The sequence below is a fragment of the Pristiophorus japonicus genome, chromosome 7 (assembly GCF_044704955.1).
Source record: "Pristiophorus japonicus isolate sPriJap1 chromosome 7, sPriJap1.hap1, whole genome shotgun sequence".
In the NCBI taxonomy this organism is placed as follows: domain Eukaryota; kingdom Metazoa; phylum Chordata; class Chondrichthyes; family Pristiophoridae; genus Pristiophorus; species Pristiophorus japonicus.
Genome location: NC_091983.1, coordinates 16,238,920 through 16,260,341, shown reverse-complemented (window position 1 = coordinate 16,260,341; position 21,422 = coordinate 16,238,920). Strand labels below are relative to the sequence as shown.

Below are 21,422 nucleotides of genomic sequence, written 5' to 3'. Positions count from 1 at the left end.
GCCTCAGATGCATCCTATCCGGACCGGGTGACTTACCCATTTAAGTACCACCAGCCTGTCTAGTACCTCCTCGATCTATTTTTATCTTGTTTTTATCCAGTATCCCAGCAACCTCTTTGTTTACTATAGCTTTAGCAAAGTCCTCCTTCTTTGGTAAACCCTGATGCAAAGTACTCATTTAGTACGTCAGCCATGCCTTCTTCCTTCATCAATAGTTCTCCTAATAGGCCCCACCGCTTCTCTGACTACTGTCATTCCTTCAGATTTTAATTATTGTTGTCGATTTTAAAATAAATAATTTTAAAACTTTTTCTGTTTCGTTTATCACTTTCTGTTAATCCCATCATTTTTTCCTTCACTTTATTTTGCTTTCTGCACCAAATTTGACATTGAACTAAATATTCTAACTGACACTTCCTGATACAGACTCTACATTACTTATTAACGATTCTTCAATCTTATTGGTTAAGGAGATACACAGTTGCTTGCCCCACTGTCACAGGTACTAGATCCCCTGTAGAGGACACTGCTGTTTTGCTCTCTAATCACAGTAAATTCCAGTGCAAAAGCCCATAGAAAATCTATGAGCAAGTGCAATGAGTATCATTTGTTCATCGATGAGAGCAAAATCCAGCCCAATAATTCAAGCAACCAATTTTTTTTTTTTAAATACTAAATATAATTTATACATTTACACTTAATTGCACTGAGTACTGTGTACATCTCTGGTCTCCATATTATAAAAAGGATGGAGAGGATGCAAAAAGATTTACAAGAATGATACCAGAACTACGAGGTTATACCCATCAGGAAAGAATGAACAGGCTGGGCCTCTTTTCTCTTGAAACGAGAAGGCCTGTGAAATTATGTAAGGTTTTGATGGAGTCCGCATAGTATTTCCACCTGTGGGGAAGAGCATAACTAGAGGTCATTAATATAAGATAGCCACCAAGAAAACAAATGGGGAATTGAGAAGAAACTTCTTTACCCAGAGAGTGATGAGAATGTGGAACTTGCTACCACAGGGAATAGTTGAGGTGAATAGTATGGATGCATTTAAGGGGAAGCTAGAAAAGCAGATGACTGAGAAGGAAACATGCTGATGTGGAGAATAAACTCTGGCAGAGACTGGTTGGACCGAATGGCCTGTTCCTGTGCTGTATATCCTATGTAATTTACAAATAAACTTTAAAAACATACCTGATCCCATCACAAAGTGCCCAGCTTCATTCTCAGCCTGAAAAAAAGTCACATGACAAGCACTAGCACTCCATATTATTACTTACCCCCTTTCGTTTCCAGCTATTTTCAGAAGGCTGATTGATTGGTCCCTACTGCATGACCAGTAATAGGCTGTTTTTGAGATGGCATAACCCAATTAAAATGCAACTGAGTGAGATCTGGATCCCCTCGCCAAGGCAAAAATTATAAAGTTTTTTGGTTTGAAATACTATTTGTAATTCTGAGCCTACTAATACTGCTTTTAAAATGTGTTTTTTAGTTACCTTTTATGTAAGGGGCAGCATAATATTAGTTAGTGGGAATGAGCATGAAGGATAATGGATCTGCATTCTTCTTTTGTGTTTCATTTTGGCTTCTGTTCTTGGGGAAACATCGATCCGAATCCATCTGCCCCTCTCCCTGACCTACATAACAAGATCACTCACAGGGCTAGCATCAAGGGTTTTAATGCTCCAGCCTCTGATGCCCTTCTTGCAACATCAGCTTGTCTCCCTACCAGCCCATTGTGGTTTTATGTTCTCCTCCCCTGACTTCCACTCATTGTGCAGCCAGTGAGGGTGGAAGATTTTTTGCACATAATATACTCAGCTCCCCAGCCTGCCACTACTTCCTATGACAGCATCTTGTCACCATCTGGACATGCTGGCTTTTTAAATAATGCTTGCTTTCTTCTGCACATTGTTCAGATGTAATGAGAGTGCAAGCATCGTTTGAGTCATAGCCAGTTTGGAAATGAAATGGGAACGATACAGCACGCTGCACTGACATCCTCTGTAAATGCAGCACTGTGTGTTCAGGATTGCACACTTTTTTAAAAAATAAGAATTTGAACTTCAAAGTTTGGAGGAAGATTGGGTATGAGCACTAGAGGTGTGAAACCGAAGTATACACTTAGTATTCACTTGTGTAGCCCAAGAGTAACAACATTGTATTCTCTCCTTGCGCTTTTAATGGCCAGTGCTTGGTACCTGCCTTCGCGGCTCAATCCAATATTGGTACCTGTCCTGGTGGTTTTATATCCATTGATTTGAACCTGGTTTGCTTACCCAGTGCATAGTTACCTGCCTGTGTGTGTCTCTCTGTTGACTATGTAGCCCAGTCAAAGGGCATCAGTAGGGAGATGATGAAGAAAGGTTTTTCCACTTCTCACCAGCTGTCCTTTCACTGGATTACATTCATCCTACCCAGGTAAGCGGCCTGGAGCCTTGAGAGAAATAGCCCCAGATTGAAGGCTACTATATTCCAAGACAAAAACTGAGCAGAACTCTTCACCGCATTGGTTTTTTTAATATAAAAAGAGCTCCAAGCTCCGGGTACTTGTGCATGAAACACAAAAAGGTAATATGCAGGTACAGCAAGTGATCAGGAAGGCCAATGGTATCTTGGCCTTTATTGCAAAGGGGATGGAGTATAAAAGCAGGGAATTCTTGCTGCAGGTATATAAGGTATTGGTGAGGCCACACCTGGAATAACGAGGGAATTTGGGGATAGTGTTAAATCCAAGGAAAAGGCATATTAATTGGTCAGAAAAAGCAGCAAACCTGAGGACTGGGAGAAATTTAGAATTCAGCAGAGGAGGACTAAGGGTTTAATTAGGAGTGGGAAAATAGAGAATGAGAGTAAGCTTGCAGGGAACATAAAAACTGACTGCAAAAACTTCTATGGATATGTGAAGAGAAAAAGAATAATGAAGATTAATGTAGGTCCCTTGCAGTCAGAATAAGGTGAATTTATAATGGCGATCAAGGAAATGGCAGACCAATTGAACAAATACTTTGGTTCTGTCTTCACTAAGGAAGACACAAATAACCTTACGAAAATACTAGGGGACCGAGGGTCTAGGAGAAGGAGGAACTGAGGGAAATCCTTATTAGTCAGGAAATGGTGTTAGTGGAATTGAATGAGTGGGGTATTGAAGTTGCATGATCAGCCATGATCATATTTGAATGGTGGAGCAGGCTCGAAGGGCCGAATTGCCTGCTCTTGCACCTATTTTCGATGTTTCTATGTTTTGGTTTCCATATTTACGAAAGGATATACTTGCTTTGGAGGCAGTTCAGAAAAGGTTCACTAGGTTGATTCTGGGGATGAGGGGGTTGACTTATGCGGAAAGGTTGAGTAGGTTGGGCCTCTACTCATTGGAATTCAGAAGAATGGGAGGTGATCTTATCAAAACGTATAAGATTATGAGGGGGCTTGACAAGGTGGATGCAGAGAGGATGTTTCCACTGATGGGGGAGACTAGAACTAGAGGGCATGATCTTACAATAAGGGGCCGCCCATTTAAAACAGATGAGAAATTTCTTCTCTGAGGGTTGTAAATCTGTGGAATTTGCTGCCTCAGAAAGCTGTGGAAGCTGGGACAGTGAATAAATTTAAGACAGAAATAGACAGTTTCTTAAACGATAAGGGGTTATGGGGAGCGGGCGGGGAAGTGGAGCTGAGTCCATGAGGAGATCAGCCATGATCTTATTGAATGGCAGAGCAGGCTCAAAGGGATGCATGGCCTTCTCCTGTTCCTATTTCTTATGTTATGTTATAGTGACTTATCCCAGCAACTTAGAAAGAGACAGTACAAAAGCATGCCTGTTTTTCCCTTAAACTCAGCATTTAGATAGTGTTTTAATACATTTTGGTGAAAGGGAGAGGGAAGAGAGACACAAGTTTTCTATATTTTATGGAATGCAGCAGCACCTCCAAACCTGGTGGCAAAAAGACTTCAAATTGATCAGTTTCTGGGAGAAACACCCTATTTTCTCCCTTCCATCTTCATTTTTTTTTCAAGACCAAAAATCAACATCAACGAAATTGGAAAATCCAATGCAGACACTGAGTAATCTGTCCTAAAACAGAGGCTCCAATCTATGCTCTCCCAAAAGAAGAACCCGGACTGAAACACAACCAAAGAATCCAGATCTGTTGTTCTGGAAAACCATAGAGACATACCAATTTATGCATATTTATTTTACATAATCTGTTGAAAAAAACAGGATGTTGATAGGATCAGAGTCATCATTTTGGTCAATCTTTACTTAGAATCAATAAGATCTGATTGTTGCCTCCAAACAATCATAGTTTGAGGAAATCTCCCAGAAATGTTATAGATTTTCTGCACTTTGTAGCTTTATGTTAAGGGAATTTGAATAAAACGCGTTGCAGCAGTGACCATTGATATCAGGGTCAAGGATGTCATTGAGCAGCTACAGAATATTCTGAGAGGGGAGGGTGAATAGCCAGAGGTAGTGGTCCATATCTGTATCAACAACATAGTTCGAAAGAGGGATGAGCTCCTGCAGGTAGATTTTAGTGAGCTGAGGAAAGAGATTTAAAAAGCAGGAACTCAAAGGTAGTAATCTCCGGATTACTCCTGGTGCCAAGAGCTAGTGAGTATAGAAATAGTAGGATAGAGCTGATGAAGGCATGGCTGGAGAGATGGTGCAGGAAAAAAGGCTTTAAATTCCAGGGAGATTGGGATTGATTCTGGGGGAGGTGGGACATGTACAGGCCGGACGGGGTGGCGCTTCAACAGCTGGGACCAATGTCCTCGCGGGGAGGTTTGCTCGTGCTGTTGGGGTGGGGGCTTAAATTAATTTGTCATCGTGATGGACACCGTGTAGCAATAGAAAAGAGAAACAAGGTGCACAAAGAATTGGGAGAGACTGATAGCACTGGAGTAAGAAATAGTACGGTATTAGGTGGGGTCAGACTAAGAGAATACAAGGTGGTCTAAGATAGGTTAACAGTGCATGTGTGTGAATGCAAGAAATATGGTAAATACGGTTGGTGAGCTGCAGGTACTTTGCACCTGTCTTCACCATGGAAGAGGATGCTGCCATAGACATAGTAAGGATGTGGGTAATGGAGACATTTGACTGGATAAAAATTGATGATACTAGAAAGACTGGCTGAACTTAAAGCAGGTAAGTCACTAGGACCGGATGAGATACCCTTAGGATACTGAGTCTCGCAGTTTGCAGTACATTGCTGCATTTGTCAGATTACCAACACACTCTACAGCAAATGAATGGACTAGATCAAGTTCACCCCCGTCTCCCCCACCCCACCCCATGCTGGTCCCGGCCCGCGATCTCGATGTTCTGGTCCCTTCTCCGGCCGCCCCCGACACGATCCCTCCCTCACTCTCTCCTGTGCAGCCTAGCCTCTCAATCTGGCTGGTTGCAGGTGGGAAACTGAGGCCCTGTTGTTAAATTCGGCAGGGTCTCCGGGAAACCCGTTCTCTCGGGTTTCCTGACTGCCTCAGAGCCCCATGCCCAACCCGCCTTCCCCATTAAAATTTAGTCCGACGAGTTTTATATAAACATTAACTGTGGAGAGCCACGATGTGCTGGATGCAAGGCAAGATAATAAAGTACTCTGATGTAGTCAGATATTTTGCTCTGGACAGGCAGCAGTGGAAGAAAGGGAATGCCTCATGTACTGCTAGGCACAGGAGACACCAACTAACCTTTAAAAGGAAAAATTAGCTGATCTTGCACAGCTGCAGTCGGCAAATACAGCAAAAGTGCTGATGAATTGTATTTTGTGATGTAAGGTATGCTAAATAGTAAGTGGGAATGTCTTGCAACAAGTTTCTCTATTTTGTAATGTATTCTAAAATGGTTATGCCAGATGCATTTATTTTATGTTCATCTTAGAAAAGCAACCAAGAAAACAAAATATTCATGTAACAGTGCCAATTTATCGAAGAACTGCTCCATTATCAAATTTGTAGAAGGTCCGCATAAAAGTTCAGTCTTGCAAAGACCCACATCAGCATTAAATAACCATAATAATTTCCAAATATCTAAGTGCAGGTATGTACATAGAGTGCATTTAACAATCCGTTACAAAGATACAAGTCAGCAACTGCAATAGAATAATTATTTCCCCCTCCCACTTTTTCTCGAGTCTCTTTCATTTCTCTGTGTTGGGATTTATTTATATGAGTCGGGAATAAATTCATTTCTCCACTTTTTCAGAAACCAATCAAAAAATACTACTACACTGTCTTTGGAAATATCTCTTACAAACGTTTTAATGGTGAAAGCATCCCTTGTACTACCATGTCTCAGCATCAAAGCCCTCTCCCCACACCTGACAACATTCAACTTCTGACTTTCACTATCAGCTGACTTTTATCAAGAACTCAATTATGATAGTAATTTTTGTGAACACCGTGACGAGGGAATTTCATTAAGCTTCTCTACCAAGTCTGAAAATATAATTTATATTTGTTTTTCCACATTTGAATATTTACCTTCTTTTTCATAGAATGACACATTTGCAGACTTTGATTCCATGACTGATAGACTTTTGGATGAGATAATACAGTACATTCAAATTTACAACCTCACAGTTTCCAAAATCAGGTAAGCTGGCAAGAGATACTTGTTGATCATTATTTTGAAGAAAAATTTATTTTTTAAATTAATTTAATCAAATTTTTCTTGGCTTATAAGTTTTCCAAAGTTATCTTAAAATTGTTGTTTTGTTCTCTCATTTGTATGGACATACAGTACCTGTATCTAACGTAAGAACCATTGAATCAAGACTCGGTGCTATCAGCCACCATGCCACTGTCCTCTGGAATTCTCCCTAAATCTCTGCCTTGCCACCTCTCCTGTTTTCTACGAAATCGTTAAAATCTTGAAGTTACCTTTCAGACTCCAACTTGTTTTTTCCTTTTTGTTCTGCTACTTCGTGTCCATCTTTTTCTTTTCTTATGCACTATAAATATGCTTTGACTTGTCTAGTTACTGCAGACTGAGGAGATGATTCAGTTGGTGAGCACATAAAAGCTATTTTATTTGGAATATCCCCAACTAGTTGGCATTTCAGTCACCAATAAAACTCAGCTATTCTACTGGGGTGCGAACAAGATTGACTTGTATACCTGGCTAAAATACCACCTAACTTGAGGATGGGCTGGATTGGCCAAAGGGTTCTTGTGTAGAAAACAGTGGAGGAAATTGATTCGTAGGGGACCATCCCTATAAAGTATAGGTCCCCCTTATCCAAGTCGCAATGAATGGCTTCTATTGTATTTTTAAGAATACAAGGATTTATCACTTAATTTGTACCTACTTGTTGAGCCAAAGAAAGACATTGACATTTTTTTAAATCTTTGATACTTAAAATAGAATTTTTGGTAATACTGCTTTTATAGGTAGTCTCAAGTTATTTCTGATATTTGTCTATATTCTGGCACAATTTTTCATAATTATTGGAACACAAATCATAGCCATAGAGCAACATGCATTTCAAAATTGCATTTTTCAGTCCCATGCACTCTACCAGTGGAAAAACTACCATAAAAATCTCGTTTACCCAGGATAGAAATGTTTGAGGGTACTGTTTAATCTCGAGTGCCATTTTGAGATCGAAAGCTGCTTTGAGCGAATGGAAATCAGCAGATCCATAATCCTGCTCTGGACAGGAAAACTGGACTTTACTTTCCAGTTGCACTGTATTGCACATTCTGCATGATGTGAAGCTGAAACTACTTTGCATCAGCATAAAATATATTCAACTTCCTATTCATTCATTCACATGAAATGTACTCTCCCCAACTCTCACTGCAGCTTTTTCTTTGACTCTTGAGTGACTGCTATGCACCTGCATCTTCAGCAGTCCCTCGGAACCGAGGATGATTAGCTTCCACACTAAAAATGAGTTTTCAGGTGACTGAGGAGTCCAATGCGGGACCTACAGTCTCTGTCACAGGTCGGGTAGATGGTGGTTGAAGAGGTGGGATGCTTGGGTTGTCGGGCGCTCCTTCTGCTGTTTGCGCTTAGCTTCCGCTTGCTTCCGGCGAAGAGACTCAAGGTGTTCGGCGCCTTCCCGGATCCTTCTCCACCACTTTGAGCGGTCTTGGGCCAGGGATTCCCAGGTGTCAGTGGGGATGTTGCACTTTTTCAAGGGGGTTTGAGGGTGTCCTTGAAGCGTTTCCGCTGCCCGCCTGGGACGATCTTGCCGTGTCGGAGCTCCGAGTAGAGCGCTTGTTTTGGGAGTCTCGTATCGGGCATGCAGATGATATGGCCCGTCCATCGGAGCCGATAGAACATATTCAATGCTTCGATGTTGGCCTGAGCGAGAACACTGACGTTGGTGCGCCTATCCTGCCAATGGATTTGCACGATCTTGTGGAGGCTTTGAGGTGCCTGCTGTCCATGGTCCATGGCTCTGAAGCATATAGGAGGGCGGGTGTCACTACCGCTCTGTGGACCATGAGCTTGGTGCCGGGTTTGAGGTTCTGGCTTTCAAACACTCTCTTCCTCAGGCGACCGAAGATTGCACCGGCACACTGAAGGTGGTGTTGGACTTTGCGATAAACATCTGCCTTGTTGAGTAGGCTCCCGAGATATGTAAAATGGCCCACGTTGTCCAAGGCATCGTCGTGGATTTTGATAATCGGGCAGTACTGTCTGGCAGGGACAGGTTGGTCGAGGACCTTTGTCTTATAGATGTTTAGGTTAAAGCCCATGCGAACTCTTAACAGTTTGCATATTTTATTTAATTTGTAAACTATAGTTATTCAGAAAGGCCTTTATAGCAACCAACAAAAGATAAATAAGCAAAAGAGAGTAACAGCAATAAAGAAGAACTTTCATTTATTTTGGTGAAGGTGTTGACGATGGTTTGGAGTTCGACCTCCAAGTGTACACAGACGCAAGTGTCGTCTGCATACTGTAATTCAATGACACAGGTTGGGACGACCTTGGATCTGGCTGGGAGGCGACGGAGGTTGAACAGTTTCCTGTCTGTTCTGTAGATTAACTCCACTCCAGTGGGGGCTTACTGAGGATGAGATGGAGCATTGCGGCAAGGAAGATCGAGAAGAGCATTGGTGCGATCACACAGCCTTGCTTAACCTCGGTCCAGACTTGAATTGGGTCTGTGGTGGATCCGTTGGCCAGAATCACGGCTTGCATGTCATCGTGAAGTAGGCGGAGGATGGTGACCAACCTTTGAGGGCAGCCAAATTTGAAGAGGACACTCAATAACCCCTCACTGTTGACCGAGTCGAAGGCCTTTTTGAGGTCAAAGAAGACCATGTACAGCGGTTGGTACTGTTCCCTGCATTTCTCTTGTATTTGACGCGCTGTGAAGATCGTGTCCATTGTGCCCCTTGGTGGGCAGAATCTGCATTGCGACTCTGGGAGGAGCTCTTCGGCCACCGGGAGAAGGCGATTGAGGAGGATTCTTGCACTGACTTTCCCTGGGAAACTCCTCTATAATTACCGCAATCGGACTTGTCACCTTTCTTGAAGGTCATGATTATGGCGTCTGAGATCTCCTGGCATGCTCTCCTCCTTCCAAATAAGAGAAATTAGTTACATAAGAATTAGGAACAGGAGTAGGCCATCTAGCCCCTCGAGCCTGCTCCGCCATTCAACAAGATCATGGCTGATCTGGCCGTGGACTCGGCTCTACTTACCTGCCCGCTCCCCGTAACCCTTAATTCCCTTATTGGTTAAAAATCTATTTATCTGTGATTTGAATACATTCAATGAGCTAGCCTCAACTGCTTCCCTGGGCAGAGAATTCCACAGATTCACAGCCCTCTGGGAGAAGAAATTCTTCTCAACTTGGTTTTAAATTGGCTCCCCCGTATTTTGAGGCTGTGCCCCCTAGTTCTAGTCTCCCCGACCAGTGGAAACAACCTCTCTGCCTCTATCTTGTCTATCCCTTTCATTATTTTAAATGTTTCTATAAGATCACCCCTCATCCTTCTGAACTCCAACGAGTAAAGACCCAATCTACTCAATCTATCATCATAAGGTAACCCCCTCATCTCCGGAATCAGCCTAGTGAATCGTCTCTGTACCCACTCCAAAGCTAGTATATCCTTCCTTAAGTAAGGTGACCAAAACTGCACGCAGTACTCCAGGTGCGGCCTCATTAATACCCTATACAGCTGCAGCAGGACCTCCCTGCTTTTGTACTCCATCCCTCTCGCAATAAAGCCAACATTCCATTTGCCTTCCGGATTACCTGCTGCACCTGCAAACTAACTTTTTGGGATTCATGCACAAGGATCCCCAGGTCCCTCTGCACCACAGCATGTTGTAATTTCTCCCCATTCAAATAATATTCCCTTTCACTGTTTTTTTCCAAGGTGGATGATGTCACACTTTCCGACATTGTATTCCATCTGCCAAACCTTAGCCCATTTGCTTAACCTATCTAAATCTCTTTGCAGTCTCTCTATGTCCTCTACACAACCCGCTTTCCCACTAATCTTTGTGTCATCTGCAAATTTTGTTACACTACACTCTGTCCCCTCTTCCAGGTCATCTATGTATATTGTAAACAGTTGTGGTCCCAGCACCGATCCCTGTGGCACACCACTACCACCGATTTCCAACCCGAAAAGGACCCATTTATCCCGACTCTCTGCTTTCTGTTAGCCAGCCAATTCTCCATGTATTTGTGCCAATAGTGCTTCTCCACCATGCTTTAGTGCCTTGGCAGGGATTCCATCTGCTCCTGGGGCCTTGTTCTTTAGTTGTCGGATGGCCTTTTCAATCTCGTGCCGGGCTGAGGTGGTGGCAGGTAGCATGCTGTGGGATGGAGTTGAGTATACTCGCATCGAAGACAGTCTCGGTTAAGGAGATCTTCGAAGTGCTCCTTCCAGCGGTTACTGACTGCCTCGGTATCCTTGATGAGTACCTCTCCGTTCTTTGCCTGCAGTGGGGTGCTTGGGCCATAGGTGGTCTTGACTGTGCTGAAGAATCCAGGCACGTCGTCCTTGTCGGCTAGCTGCTGGATCTCCTGCGCTTTCTCCACCCACCATCTGTTCTTTAGGTCGCACGTTTTTTGTTGGACTTCAGCCTTCTGATGCTGCTTTTTTGCTCTCGAGTTGTGTTGCTATTTCCAGTTCAAGAATGCCTTGTGCTTGCAGCTTATTAGTTCCTGGATCTCCTGGTCATTCTTATCAAACCAGTCTTGGTGTTTCCTAGTCGAGTGACCAAGCGCCTCTTCACAGATGCTAATTATGGAAGCCTTGAGTGCAGACCAGGCGCTGTGGGCATCCTACATCCAGCAGTCGTCAGCTCCTGTCATGGCACGGGTGATGCAGACGTCCTTGCGATCCTCACTCGGATGATAACGTAGTCTAGCAGATGCCAGTGCTTGAAGCAAGGGTGTTGCCATGAAGCCTTGTACTTGTCTCTCTAACGGAACAAGGTGTTTGTTATGATAAGGCCATGTTCTAAGCATTTTGTCAGGAGGAGAGTACCATTGGAGTTGTTTTTCCCTACCCCCCCTCTGCCAATCACATCTCCCCAGAGATCTCTGTCCTTTCCAACTCTGGTGTTAAAATCGCCAAGGAGGATCAACTTGTTGCCCATTGGGACTCGGGTCAGGGATTGTTCAAGGCTGGAGTAGAATTTCTCTTTGGTCTCGTCTGTGGCTTTCAGTGTTGGGGTGTAAGCACTGATGACCGTAGCACACTGGTTCCGGGCTAGGGTGAGCCGAAGAGTCATGAGGCGTTCGCTTATTCCGAGACGTCCAACTTGCTCATTTTTTTATGGCAAAGCCTATCCCATGGAGGCAGCGTTCTTCTGGTTTGCCTTCTGGTAACCACCTCCTTGCTCCTTAAGCTGGCCTTCCCCTGCCTGTCGAGTCTCGCTTAGGGCGGCAATGTCGAAACGTCTCAGCTCCTGTGCAACGATAGCAATACTAGCAACCCAGACAGAGGGGACCTGCGGGAAGGAGGGAGGAGGTCAGTAGGAGTATGTTTGTGTGTGTGCGTGCTAGGCTGATGTAGCAGAGCCTGGTCTCCAATCGTCTTGGATGCCACTGGCCCAAGACCTTGCTCTGTCAAGCCCGTGTGATAGCTGGTGTGCAACGGTCATCCCACGATAAAAGAATTCACACGCAGGCATCTTCTACCCCTTTCAAATGAAGTTCGGGACCTGGAACGTCAGGACCCTCCTGGACTACCAAAACAGCAACAGCTCGGTGTAACTGTTCAGTATGTCTTGTTGACCAATGAAATGAACTTTATTTTTAACAGCTCTAGATACAGAACCAGACCTTGCATTTAGAATTGTATGTGGGAGTTTACATAGTCTGGCAGTACCTGGAAAATGTAAAATTAATTAATTATTTTTCGCTTTCTGAAAGGTGTTGGTAATCCATTGGTATTAATGTTGTGGGTGAAGATACATAGTTTTTTTGTAATCTTTTAAAGAATCGCATTTTGAAATATTTTGTTCAACTCCTCAGTAGCATTCTTCTAATCACACCTAACTCTTTCTCCAACAGTTTCATCGGGCACTCTTTAGGTAACTTAATCATTCGGTCAGTTCTTACAAGACAAAGATTTAAATTTTACTTGAACAAACTGCACACTTTCCTTTCTTTGTCTGGGCCTCACTTGGGGACGTTGTACAACAGTAGCGCGCTTGTCAATACAGGTAAGCAAAGATTCTGTACATGTATGGTACCTATAGAACAACCCAAATTCCTAAAACGCATTTTCAGTTTGGATTAATAATAAATAAATGTTCCTAACTAGACTTGTGCACCATCTATGGGATAAAAGAGTAATAGCAGCTTGTTTTCAAGTCAGACCTATTCTCGCAGGGAGGTGGAAGAGAAATGAAAAGGTACAGCAGATTGAACCGTGTTCAGAAGAGGAAATCAATCTGAAATGCTGGAAATCCATAACAAATCGACAGCATGTGTAAAGAGATATGGCAGGATAATGTTATGGATGTAGGTCGTTCATCAGAACTGGAGAGTGAACAAGATGAAAGACCCATTATAGGACTGAGCAAAACAAAGAATGGAAGATCAGTAAAGGTTAACTGTCAAGGATACTAACCTGTCAAATAGAAAATAATTTGTTTTATGAAAAGCTGGTTAAGGGTGAAAACTATTGGATCATATGGGAAGATCACCTTATGAAAATGCATTTAAAAATATAGAAATAGCTAAGTAAGGCATGGAAAAGGAACATGAAAAATCCACACCAAAAATAAAGGTGAAATTGCCTGTTCAGGAAATGTGAAAAAACAAATGTTAGACACACAGCAGGTCAGTGTTCAGACCAGAGGACTACGAAATGCCCAGGATAAGGATAAGATATTGTTTCTAAAGTTTGCATTTTACTTGGTTGGAACTGTGTACAAGGCCAAAGACAGAAACCCCAGCTGGGAATATAAGGATCATTTCAAGCAGTGAGCCCTTGTAAGGCACAAAATCATGCTTACAGACAGCATGCAGGCACTCAAGAAAACATTTACCCAAGCTCTCCAGTGTAGAGATTTTTTCTTGCAATAACTTGATTACATTTATAGATTAAATTGTTATTATGCCTAATTAAAGCTTTTACTTGAAGCATTCAGACCCTCCCAAGTAGCCTTGGATTGGACTTAATATTTTTGAAAGGAGCTGTAACTCTTAGCTGTAAACAGTTCCCGGGGTCTGAGCATGATACAACTTGTATACTGTCTTCCTACGAGGAGAAATTGTGTAGATTGGGCCTATACTCTCTGGAGTTTAGAAGAATGAGAGGTGATCTCATTGAAACATAGGATTCTGAGGGGGATTGACAGGGTAGATTGTTTGCCAAGTTGAAGAGTCTAGAACTAGGGGTCATAGTCTCAGGATAAGGGGTTGGCATTATAAGACTGAGATGAGGAGGAATTTCTTCACTGAGGGTTGTGAATCTTTGGAATTCCCTACCCCAAAAGCTGCGATTGCTCAGTCGTTGAGTATATTCAAGACTGAGATAGATAGATAGATTTTTAGGGGGCAAAATTGTCCCTCCCGATAAGGCCTCTGGCTGCCTGAAAGTGGCGGCCACAGGGCAGTACGGAATGGCCAGTGGCTCTCTGCGGAGGGGCCACCATTTTGTAAATTTCTCTTTGTGAGCTTTGGAGCGGTGCCCAGGACCGCTCTACCCGTTTTCCCACGCCAATACCTTACCGACTGGCGGGGACCCCCTCGAAAAATTGCCTCTTTCCTGGTATTGCCCCGCGGGAATGGCCCCACCGACGATGGGTGCCGCCAGTACACACTCTGTAGCTGGCCCTGCCGAAACCCTCCTTAGTGGCCCAGTGTTTGCCACTGAAGTGGCTGCAGAGTTTACAGCGGCTCTCCCCTTAAACTGAAGGGAAGAGACATTGTGCCACGTCGGCACAGCACGTCCACGCCGCGCTGTCGTCATCAGAGACACGCTGACATCAGCAGCGATGCGCTGATGACTGGGCCCTTCCTCCCCTCAGCCACCACAACTTCCGCCCCGAGCCAAAAACAACTGCAAAGTTCTGAATGTCGACGGCATCTCCGCCGCATGGATTGGGTGGAGAAAAATTATTTAAAAACGTAGGGTGCGCCCCGTTTCGGGTGGATATGGGGATCGGGCGGGAAAATTGAGTTGAGGTCGAAGATCAGCCATGATTTTATTGAATGGTGGAGAAGGCGCGAAGGACCGTATGACCTACTGCTCTTAATTCTTATGTTCTTATCAGAAGTTGCAGATTGTATATTGCCAGCAAACCTAAATGGAAAATAATAATTAACATAAAAAGCTATGAAAGTAATTACAGATATGCTGATACTTTCAGAATAAATTGAGGTGACCTGTAGTGATGCAATAAAAAAATAACCTTCAAGTACTGAAGCAGTACCTAGCTTTACGTCGGGTTGGGAGAGGAGAGGGGGAAACAACAGCCTGATTGTAATTGGATTTACTGGTGGAAATAAAATGCAGTTTTTGCACATGTCACACACAAATTGAATAAGGTAAAACTTTACTTTGAAAAGCATGAAAATTTAGATGATTGAGGGGTGATCTGATAGTGGTGCTTAAAATATTAAAAGGATTTGGAAGGGTGGATAAAGAGAAACCATTCTCTCTGGTGGGTGAATCAAGAATGATGGGGAAATGATCTTAAAATTAGAGCAAGGCCAATCGGGACCAAAATCAGGAAGCAGTTTTTTCACATGGGTAGCGGAAATCTAGAATTCTCTGCTCCAAAGGGCTGTGGATGCTGGGTCAATTGAAACATTCAAGATGGAGATAGATAGATTTTTGTTAGATAACAGTATCAAGGGATATGGAGCTACGGTGAGTAAATGGATTGAGATACAGATCAGTCTTGATCTAATTGAATAGTGGAGCAGGCTTGAGCGGCTGAATGGCTGCCCCCTGTACCTAATGTTCCTATGTAAAATGCGAGTATTTCACAATAAGGTGAGGCAGAAGAGGGCGGGGTCTTGACAATAAATATCGCAGTTTGGAATATTGTACTTGATTAACAATCCTCACGGCTGAGGGGGAAACTAAAAGTAATTTAATATCTGCACTTTTCCTTTATGCTGGTGTGTTGCTAACGTTTTTAACAGTTGTGCCAAAACTGGTTGTATTCATGCCTTAAACAAATGCCATAATGCATCCAAAGGAAATGATACCATTTTACCTACAATTTTGATCGAAATACCCCATCGTATATACATTTAGCACAAACACCAGCTCTAATGCACAAAATACTTTTTCTTGTTCCCCCTTCCAACATTAAATTGTTTTTACATCGTTGGTACCTTAGTTTCATCATCATCATCATAGGCAATCCCTCAGTCGAGGATAACTTGCTTCCACTCTAAAAGTGAGTTCTCGGGTGACTGAACAGTCCAATGCAGGACCTACAGTCTCTGTCACAGGTGGGACAATGGTTGAAGGAAAGGGTGGTTGGGGAGTCTGGATTGACGCACGCTCCTTCCACTGTTTACGCTTGTTTTCTGCTTGTTCTCGGCGATGGGACTCTGTCTCCAGTGCCCTCCCGGACACTTTTCTTCCACTTTGGGAGGTCTTGGGCCAGGGAATCCCAGGAGTCAGTGGGGATGTTGCACTTTGTCAAGGAGGCTTTGAGGGTGTCCTTGAAGTGTTACCTTATTTAGCGTGCACTCAAAAAACAGGCCCATAATGATACCTCTTTGTCGTGCATGAAGATCTGAGCAGAAACTACTTTCAATTTTACAGAAGAAATTAAACAAAAGGATCACTACAAGTATATAGAAACATAGAAAATAGGTGCAGGAGCAGGCCATTCAGCCCTTCTAGCCTGTACCGCCATTCAATGAGTTCATGGCTGAACATGAAACTTCAGTACCCCCTTCCTGCTTTCTCGCCATAACCCTTGATCCCCTGAGTAGTAAGGACTTCATCTAACTCCCTTTTGAATATATTTAGTGAATTGGCCTCAACTACTTTCTGTGGTAGAAAATTCCACAGGTTCACCACTCTCTGGGTGAAGAAGTTTCTCCTCATCTCGGTCCTAAATGGCTTACCCCTTATCCTTAGACTGTGACCTCTGGTTCTGGACTTCCCCAACATTGGGAACATTCTTCCTGCATCTAACCTGTCTAAACCCGTCAGAATTTTAAACGTTTCTATGAGGTCCCCTCTCATTCTTCTGAACTCCAGTGAATACAAGCCCAGTTGATCCAGTCTTTCTTGATAGGTCAGTCCCGCCATCCCGGGAATCAGTCTGGTGAATCTTCGCTGCACTCCCTCAATAGCAAGAATGTCCTTCCTCAAGTTAGGAGACCAAAACTGTACACAATACTCCAGGTGTGGCCTCACCAAGGCCCTGTACAACTGTAGCAACACCTCCCTGCCCCTGTATTCAAATCCCCTCGCTATGAAGGCCAACATGCCATTTGCTTTCTTAACCACCTGCTGTACCTGCATGCTAACCTTCAATGACTGATGTACCATGACACCCAGGTCTCGTTGCACCTTCCCTTTTCCTAATGGTATAATAGTCCTACAAAGATTTGATTTAAGAAGTAATACTGATTCATTGAATCTTAAACAATTCATTTAGTATGTTTTCAAAAAACAAAAACCCGATGTTGGAAATCTGAAACAAACAAACCATGCTGGACTTAGCCAGCAGTCCAGGCAGTGTCTGAAGAGAACAGATATTCACAATACAGGTGTGGAGCCTTGTATCGGAACATTAACATCCTTTCATGACTAGAATGATACAGCACAGGAAGAGGCCATTCAGCCCACCGTGCCTGTGCCAGCTCTTTGGTTAAAAGTATCCAACTCGTCCCGTTTCCCTGCTTTCTCCCCACAGCCTGCAAATTTTACCTCTTCAATTCCCTTTTTGAAAGTTACTATTGAATCTGTTTCCACCACCCTTTCATGGAGTGCATTCTGGATCACAACAACTTCCTGTGTTTTTAAAAAAAAAAAATTGTTTCCTCATGTTGCCTCTGGTACTTTTGCCAATCACCTTAAATCTGTGTTCTCTGGTTACTAATCCTTCTGCCAGTGGAAACAGTTTGTCCTTATTTGCTCTATCACAACCATTCATGATTTTGAACACCTATCAAATCTCCTCTTAACCTGTTCTGCTCCAAGGAGAACAACCCCAGGGTCTAGTAAGAAGGAGGAACTGAGGGAAATCCTTATTAGTCTGGAAATTGTGTTGGGGAAATTGATGAGATTGAAGGTCAATAAATCCCCAGGGCCTGATGGTCTGCATCCCAGAGTAGTTAAGGAGGTAACCTTGGAAATAGCGGATGCATTGACAGTCATTTTCCAACTTTCCATAGACTCTGGATCAGTTCCTATGGAATGGAGGGTAGCCAATGTAACCCCACTTTTTAAAAAAAAAAGGAGGGAGAGAGAAAACAGGGATTTATAGACCGGTCAGCCTGACATCGGTAGTGGGTAAAATGATGGAATCAATTATTAAGGATGTCATAGCAGCGCATTTGGAAAGAGGTGACATGACAGGTCCAAGTCGGCATGGATTTGTGAAAGGGAAATCATGCTTGACAAATCTTCTGGAATTTTTTGAGGATGTTTCCAGTAGAGTGGACAAGGGAGAACCAGTTGATGTGGACTTTCAGAAGGCTTTCGACAAGATCCCACACAAGAGATTAATGTGCAAAGTTAAAGCACATGGGATTGGGGGTAGTGTGCTGACGTGGATTGAGAACTGGTTGTCAGACAGGAAGCAAAGAGTAGGAGTAAATGGTTACTTTTCAGAATGGCAAGCAGTGACTAGTGGGGTACCGCAAGGTTCTGTGCTGGGGCCCCAGCTGTTTACATTGTACATTAATGATTTAGACGAGGGGATTAAATGTAGTATCTCCAAATTTGCGGATGACACTAAGTTGGGTGGCAGTGTGAGCTGAGAGGAGGATGCTATGAGGCTGCAGAGTGACTTGGATAGGTTAGGTGAGTGGGCAAATGCATGGCAGATGAAGTATAATGTGGATAAATGTGAAGTTATCCACTTTGGTGGTTAAAAACAGAGAGACAGACTGTTATCTGAATGGTGACAGATTAGGAAAAGGGGAGTTGCAACGAGATCTGGGTGTCATGGTACATCAGTCATTGAAGGTTGGCATGCAGGTACAGCAGGCGGTTAAGAAAGCAAATAGCATGTTGGCCTTCATCGCGAGGGATTTGTGTACAGGGGCAGGGAGGTGTTACTACAGTTGTACAGGGCCTTGGTGAGGCCACACCTGGAGTATTGTGTACAGTTTTGGTCTCCTAACTTGAGGAAGGACATTCTTGCTGTTGAGGGAGTGCAGCGAAGGTTCACCAGACTGATTCCCGGGATGGCGGGACTGACATATCAAGAAAGACTGGATCAACTGGGCTTGTATTCACTGGAGTTCAGAAGAATGAGAGGGATCTCATAGAGATGTTTAAAATTCTGACGGGTTTAGACAGGTTAGATGCAGGAAGAATGTTCCCAATGTTGGGGAACTCTAGAACCAGGGGACACAGTCTAAGGATAAGGGGGAAGCCATTTAGGACCGAGATGAGAGAAACTTCTTCACCCAGAGAGTGGTGAACCTGTGGAATTCTCTACCACAGAAAGTTGTTGAGGCCAATTCACTAAATATATTCAAAAAGGAGTTAGATGTAGTCCTTACTACTCGGGGGATCAAGGGGTATGGCGAGAAAGCAGGAATGGGGTACTGAAGTTGCATGTTCAGCCATGAACTCATTGAATGGCAGTGCAGGCTCGAAGGGCCGAATGGCCTACTCCTGCACCTATTTTCTATGTTTCTCCAATCTTTCCACAAAACTGAAGTCCCTCATCCCTGATGCCATTATAGTAAATCTTTTCTGCAACCTCTCCAAGGCCTTGGCATCTTTCCTAAAGTGTGGTGCCCAGAATTGAACACACTATTCCAGCTGAGGCCCAAGCAGTGTTTTACAAAGGTTTTCTTTTTATAGCTTCCTTGCTTTTTTACTCTATGCCTCTATTCATAAAGCCAAAGATACCTTATGCATTTTTTAACAGCCGTCTCAACTTGTCCTGCTACCTTCAAAGATTTGTATACATACACTTCAGGTCTCTCTGTTCCTGCGCCCCCTTTTATCTCTCCTCAGTCTTCCTACCAAAATGTAGCTTTTAATACCTATCTGCATTAAATTTTCACTGCTATGTATCTGTGCATTTCACCAGTTTGTCAATGTCCTCCTGAAGTCTTGTCATAATCCCCCTCATTGCTTACTACTCCTACACCTATTTTCTATGTTACTACATTTCTGAATTTTGTTAACTGCAAATTTTGAAATTATGCCTGTATCCCCCAAGTCAAGGTTATTAATGTATGTCAAGAAGAGCAGTGGTTCCAACACCGACCCCCTGTGTATACTTCCCTCCAGTCTGAAAAGCAACCATTCGCCACTACCTTCTGCTTTCTATCCCTTAGCCAATTTTGTATCCACTCTGCCACTGTCCCTTTAACCCATGGATTGTAATTTTGCTAACCAGTCTATGGGCCCCAAGTTTCAACTGGATTTACTCCTAGTTTTTTTGGAGCAACTATTTTTTTTTTGGAGTATCCTAGAAATTGCAATTCTCCACATTTAGTTTGCTCCAGTTTCAGTGAGTTAGGTTAGTTTAGTTTAGTTTTAATTCAGTTTTTTTCAAAAGGGGGTGTGTCCAGCCACTTAACACCTGTTTTGCAAGTTTAGACTGTGAAAAGTTACTCCAAACTAATTTAGAACGGAGTAAGTGTCCACTTTTGTACACCACGAAAAACCTTGTGTAGAGTTAAGAAATCAGCGAAGCCAGCCAGAGATGCCGGGCGGGGGGGGAAGGAGAGCACTAAACACCTTCACTTTAAAAAAAAATAAAGAACCAAAAATTTATAAATAAGAAATAAAAGTTCCTACCTCACCTACCTGTCCGGGAGCCCTACAGCAGCGCACACAGCAGCAAGTACACACAGGCAGCAAGCAGCGGCAGGCCACTGAGCGCCGGCCGGGAGTGGGTGGGGGGGGTGGAATGTTAAACAGACGAGCCTACCCAGGTCCCGTCCTACTCACGTCTCGCCCCCAATCTCTTTGCTTTCCTACTACCTCCGCCCCTCCGAACATCTCCAAGGAACACTTGATAGCCTCAGTCAGTGAGAGCAATCGACATCTTCCTTCTTGATGGTCACTTTGGCCAGCTCCTTCTCCCTTTCTTGTTTGCCGTCTCCAGGTCCGAGCTCAGGATCTCCTTCTCCTCCGCATAATCATTCACCCGCTCCTGGGGACCATTGGGCCAGGGCTAGGAGCGGCGTGCTTTCGGGCCTCTCCCACACAACCTGCAGCGCACACACACAGAATGTGGGGACCAGGATCTATTGCGCACGCGCGCAGCAGCCGGAAGTCTTTTAGGCGCTGTTGCTGCTATGCTGCGCCGAGGCCTCATGGAAGTCGAGAATAGCAAGGTAGGAAACGGGCGCGCTTTTTATTCCAGGAAATCAGTGGATCTCTGTGATGTCCTTAGCATTGAAGAGATAAAATGTTGTTTTCATTAGGGCTGTGCAGTCAGTTTATTTTTAAATTAACTAAAACATCAGTGAAATTAAATTATTCTAACCAGTTCAATTTTAAATGTTAAATCTTTAATATTATGTGATTATTTTATATTTTTAATTTGCGCAGTTCTAATCCTCAACTGAAACTTGGGGCCCTATGGGGTCAGGTTTTGGCCGCCGCTAGAACGGCGCACATCGGAGAGACCCGCCTAATTTATAGAACAAAAATTGCACCGAATACTTACCTCGCGATTCTCAGATAGCTGCTGGGGGCGGAGCTACAGCCCTGCGCCGAAAACAGTGCCGGCAGCTCCGCGCGTGCGCAGTAGCTGCTGGCGCCCTGTCTCCAGGGCGACGACCCTACCCCAGGCCGA

The 21,422-nt window shown here is 43.7% G+C and overlaps 1 protein-coding gene and 1 long non-coding RNA gene across 12 annotated transcripts in view; one reads left to right on the top strand and one right to left on the bottom strand.

Moving 5' to 3' along the window:
- LOC139267079 (uncharacterized) overlaps window positions 1-20,860 on the bottom strand; it is a 34,989-nt gene extending 14,129 nt beyond the window's left edge. The window contains exon 1 of one of the 3 annotated variants that reach the window (XR_011593825.1): window positions 20,417-20,860. This is a non-coding gene — a long non-coding RNA (uncharacterized lncRNA). The remainder of the gene's footprint in view (window positions 1-20,416) is intronic. The other 2 variants (XR_011593827.1, XR_011593826.1) reach the window with 2 other exon arrangements.
- The window catches only part of fam135a (family with sequence similarity 135 member A), a 253,544-nt gene that overhangs the window by 219,326 nt on the left and 12,796 nt on the right, over window positions 1-21,422 (top strand). For all 9 annotated transcript variants that reach the window (XM_070884848.1, XM_070884853.1, XM_070884851.1 and 6 more), the window contains 2 exons: window positions 6,514-6,611; window positions 12,514-12,665. In XM_070884848.1, the coding sequence (XP_070740949.1) occupies window positions 6,514-6,611; window positions 12,514-12,665 (250 nt within the window). The remainder of the gene's footprint in view (window positions 1-6,513; window positions 6,612-12,513; window positions 12,666-21,422) is intronic.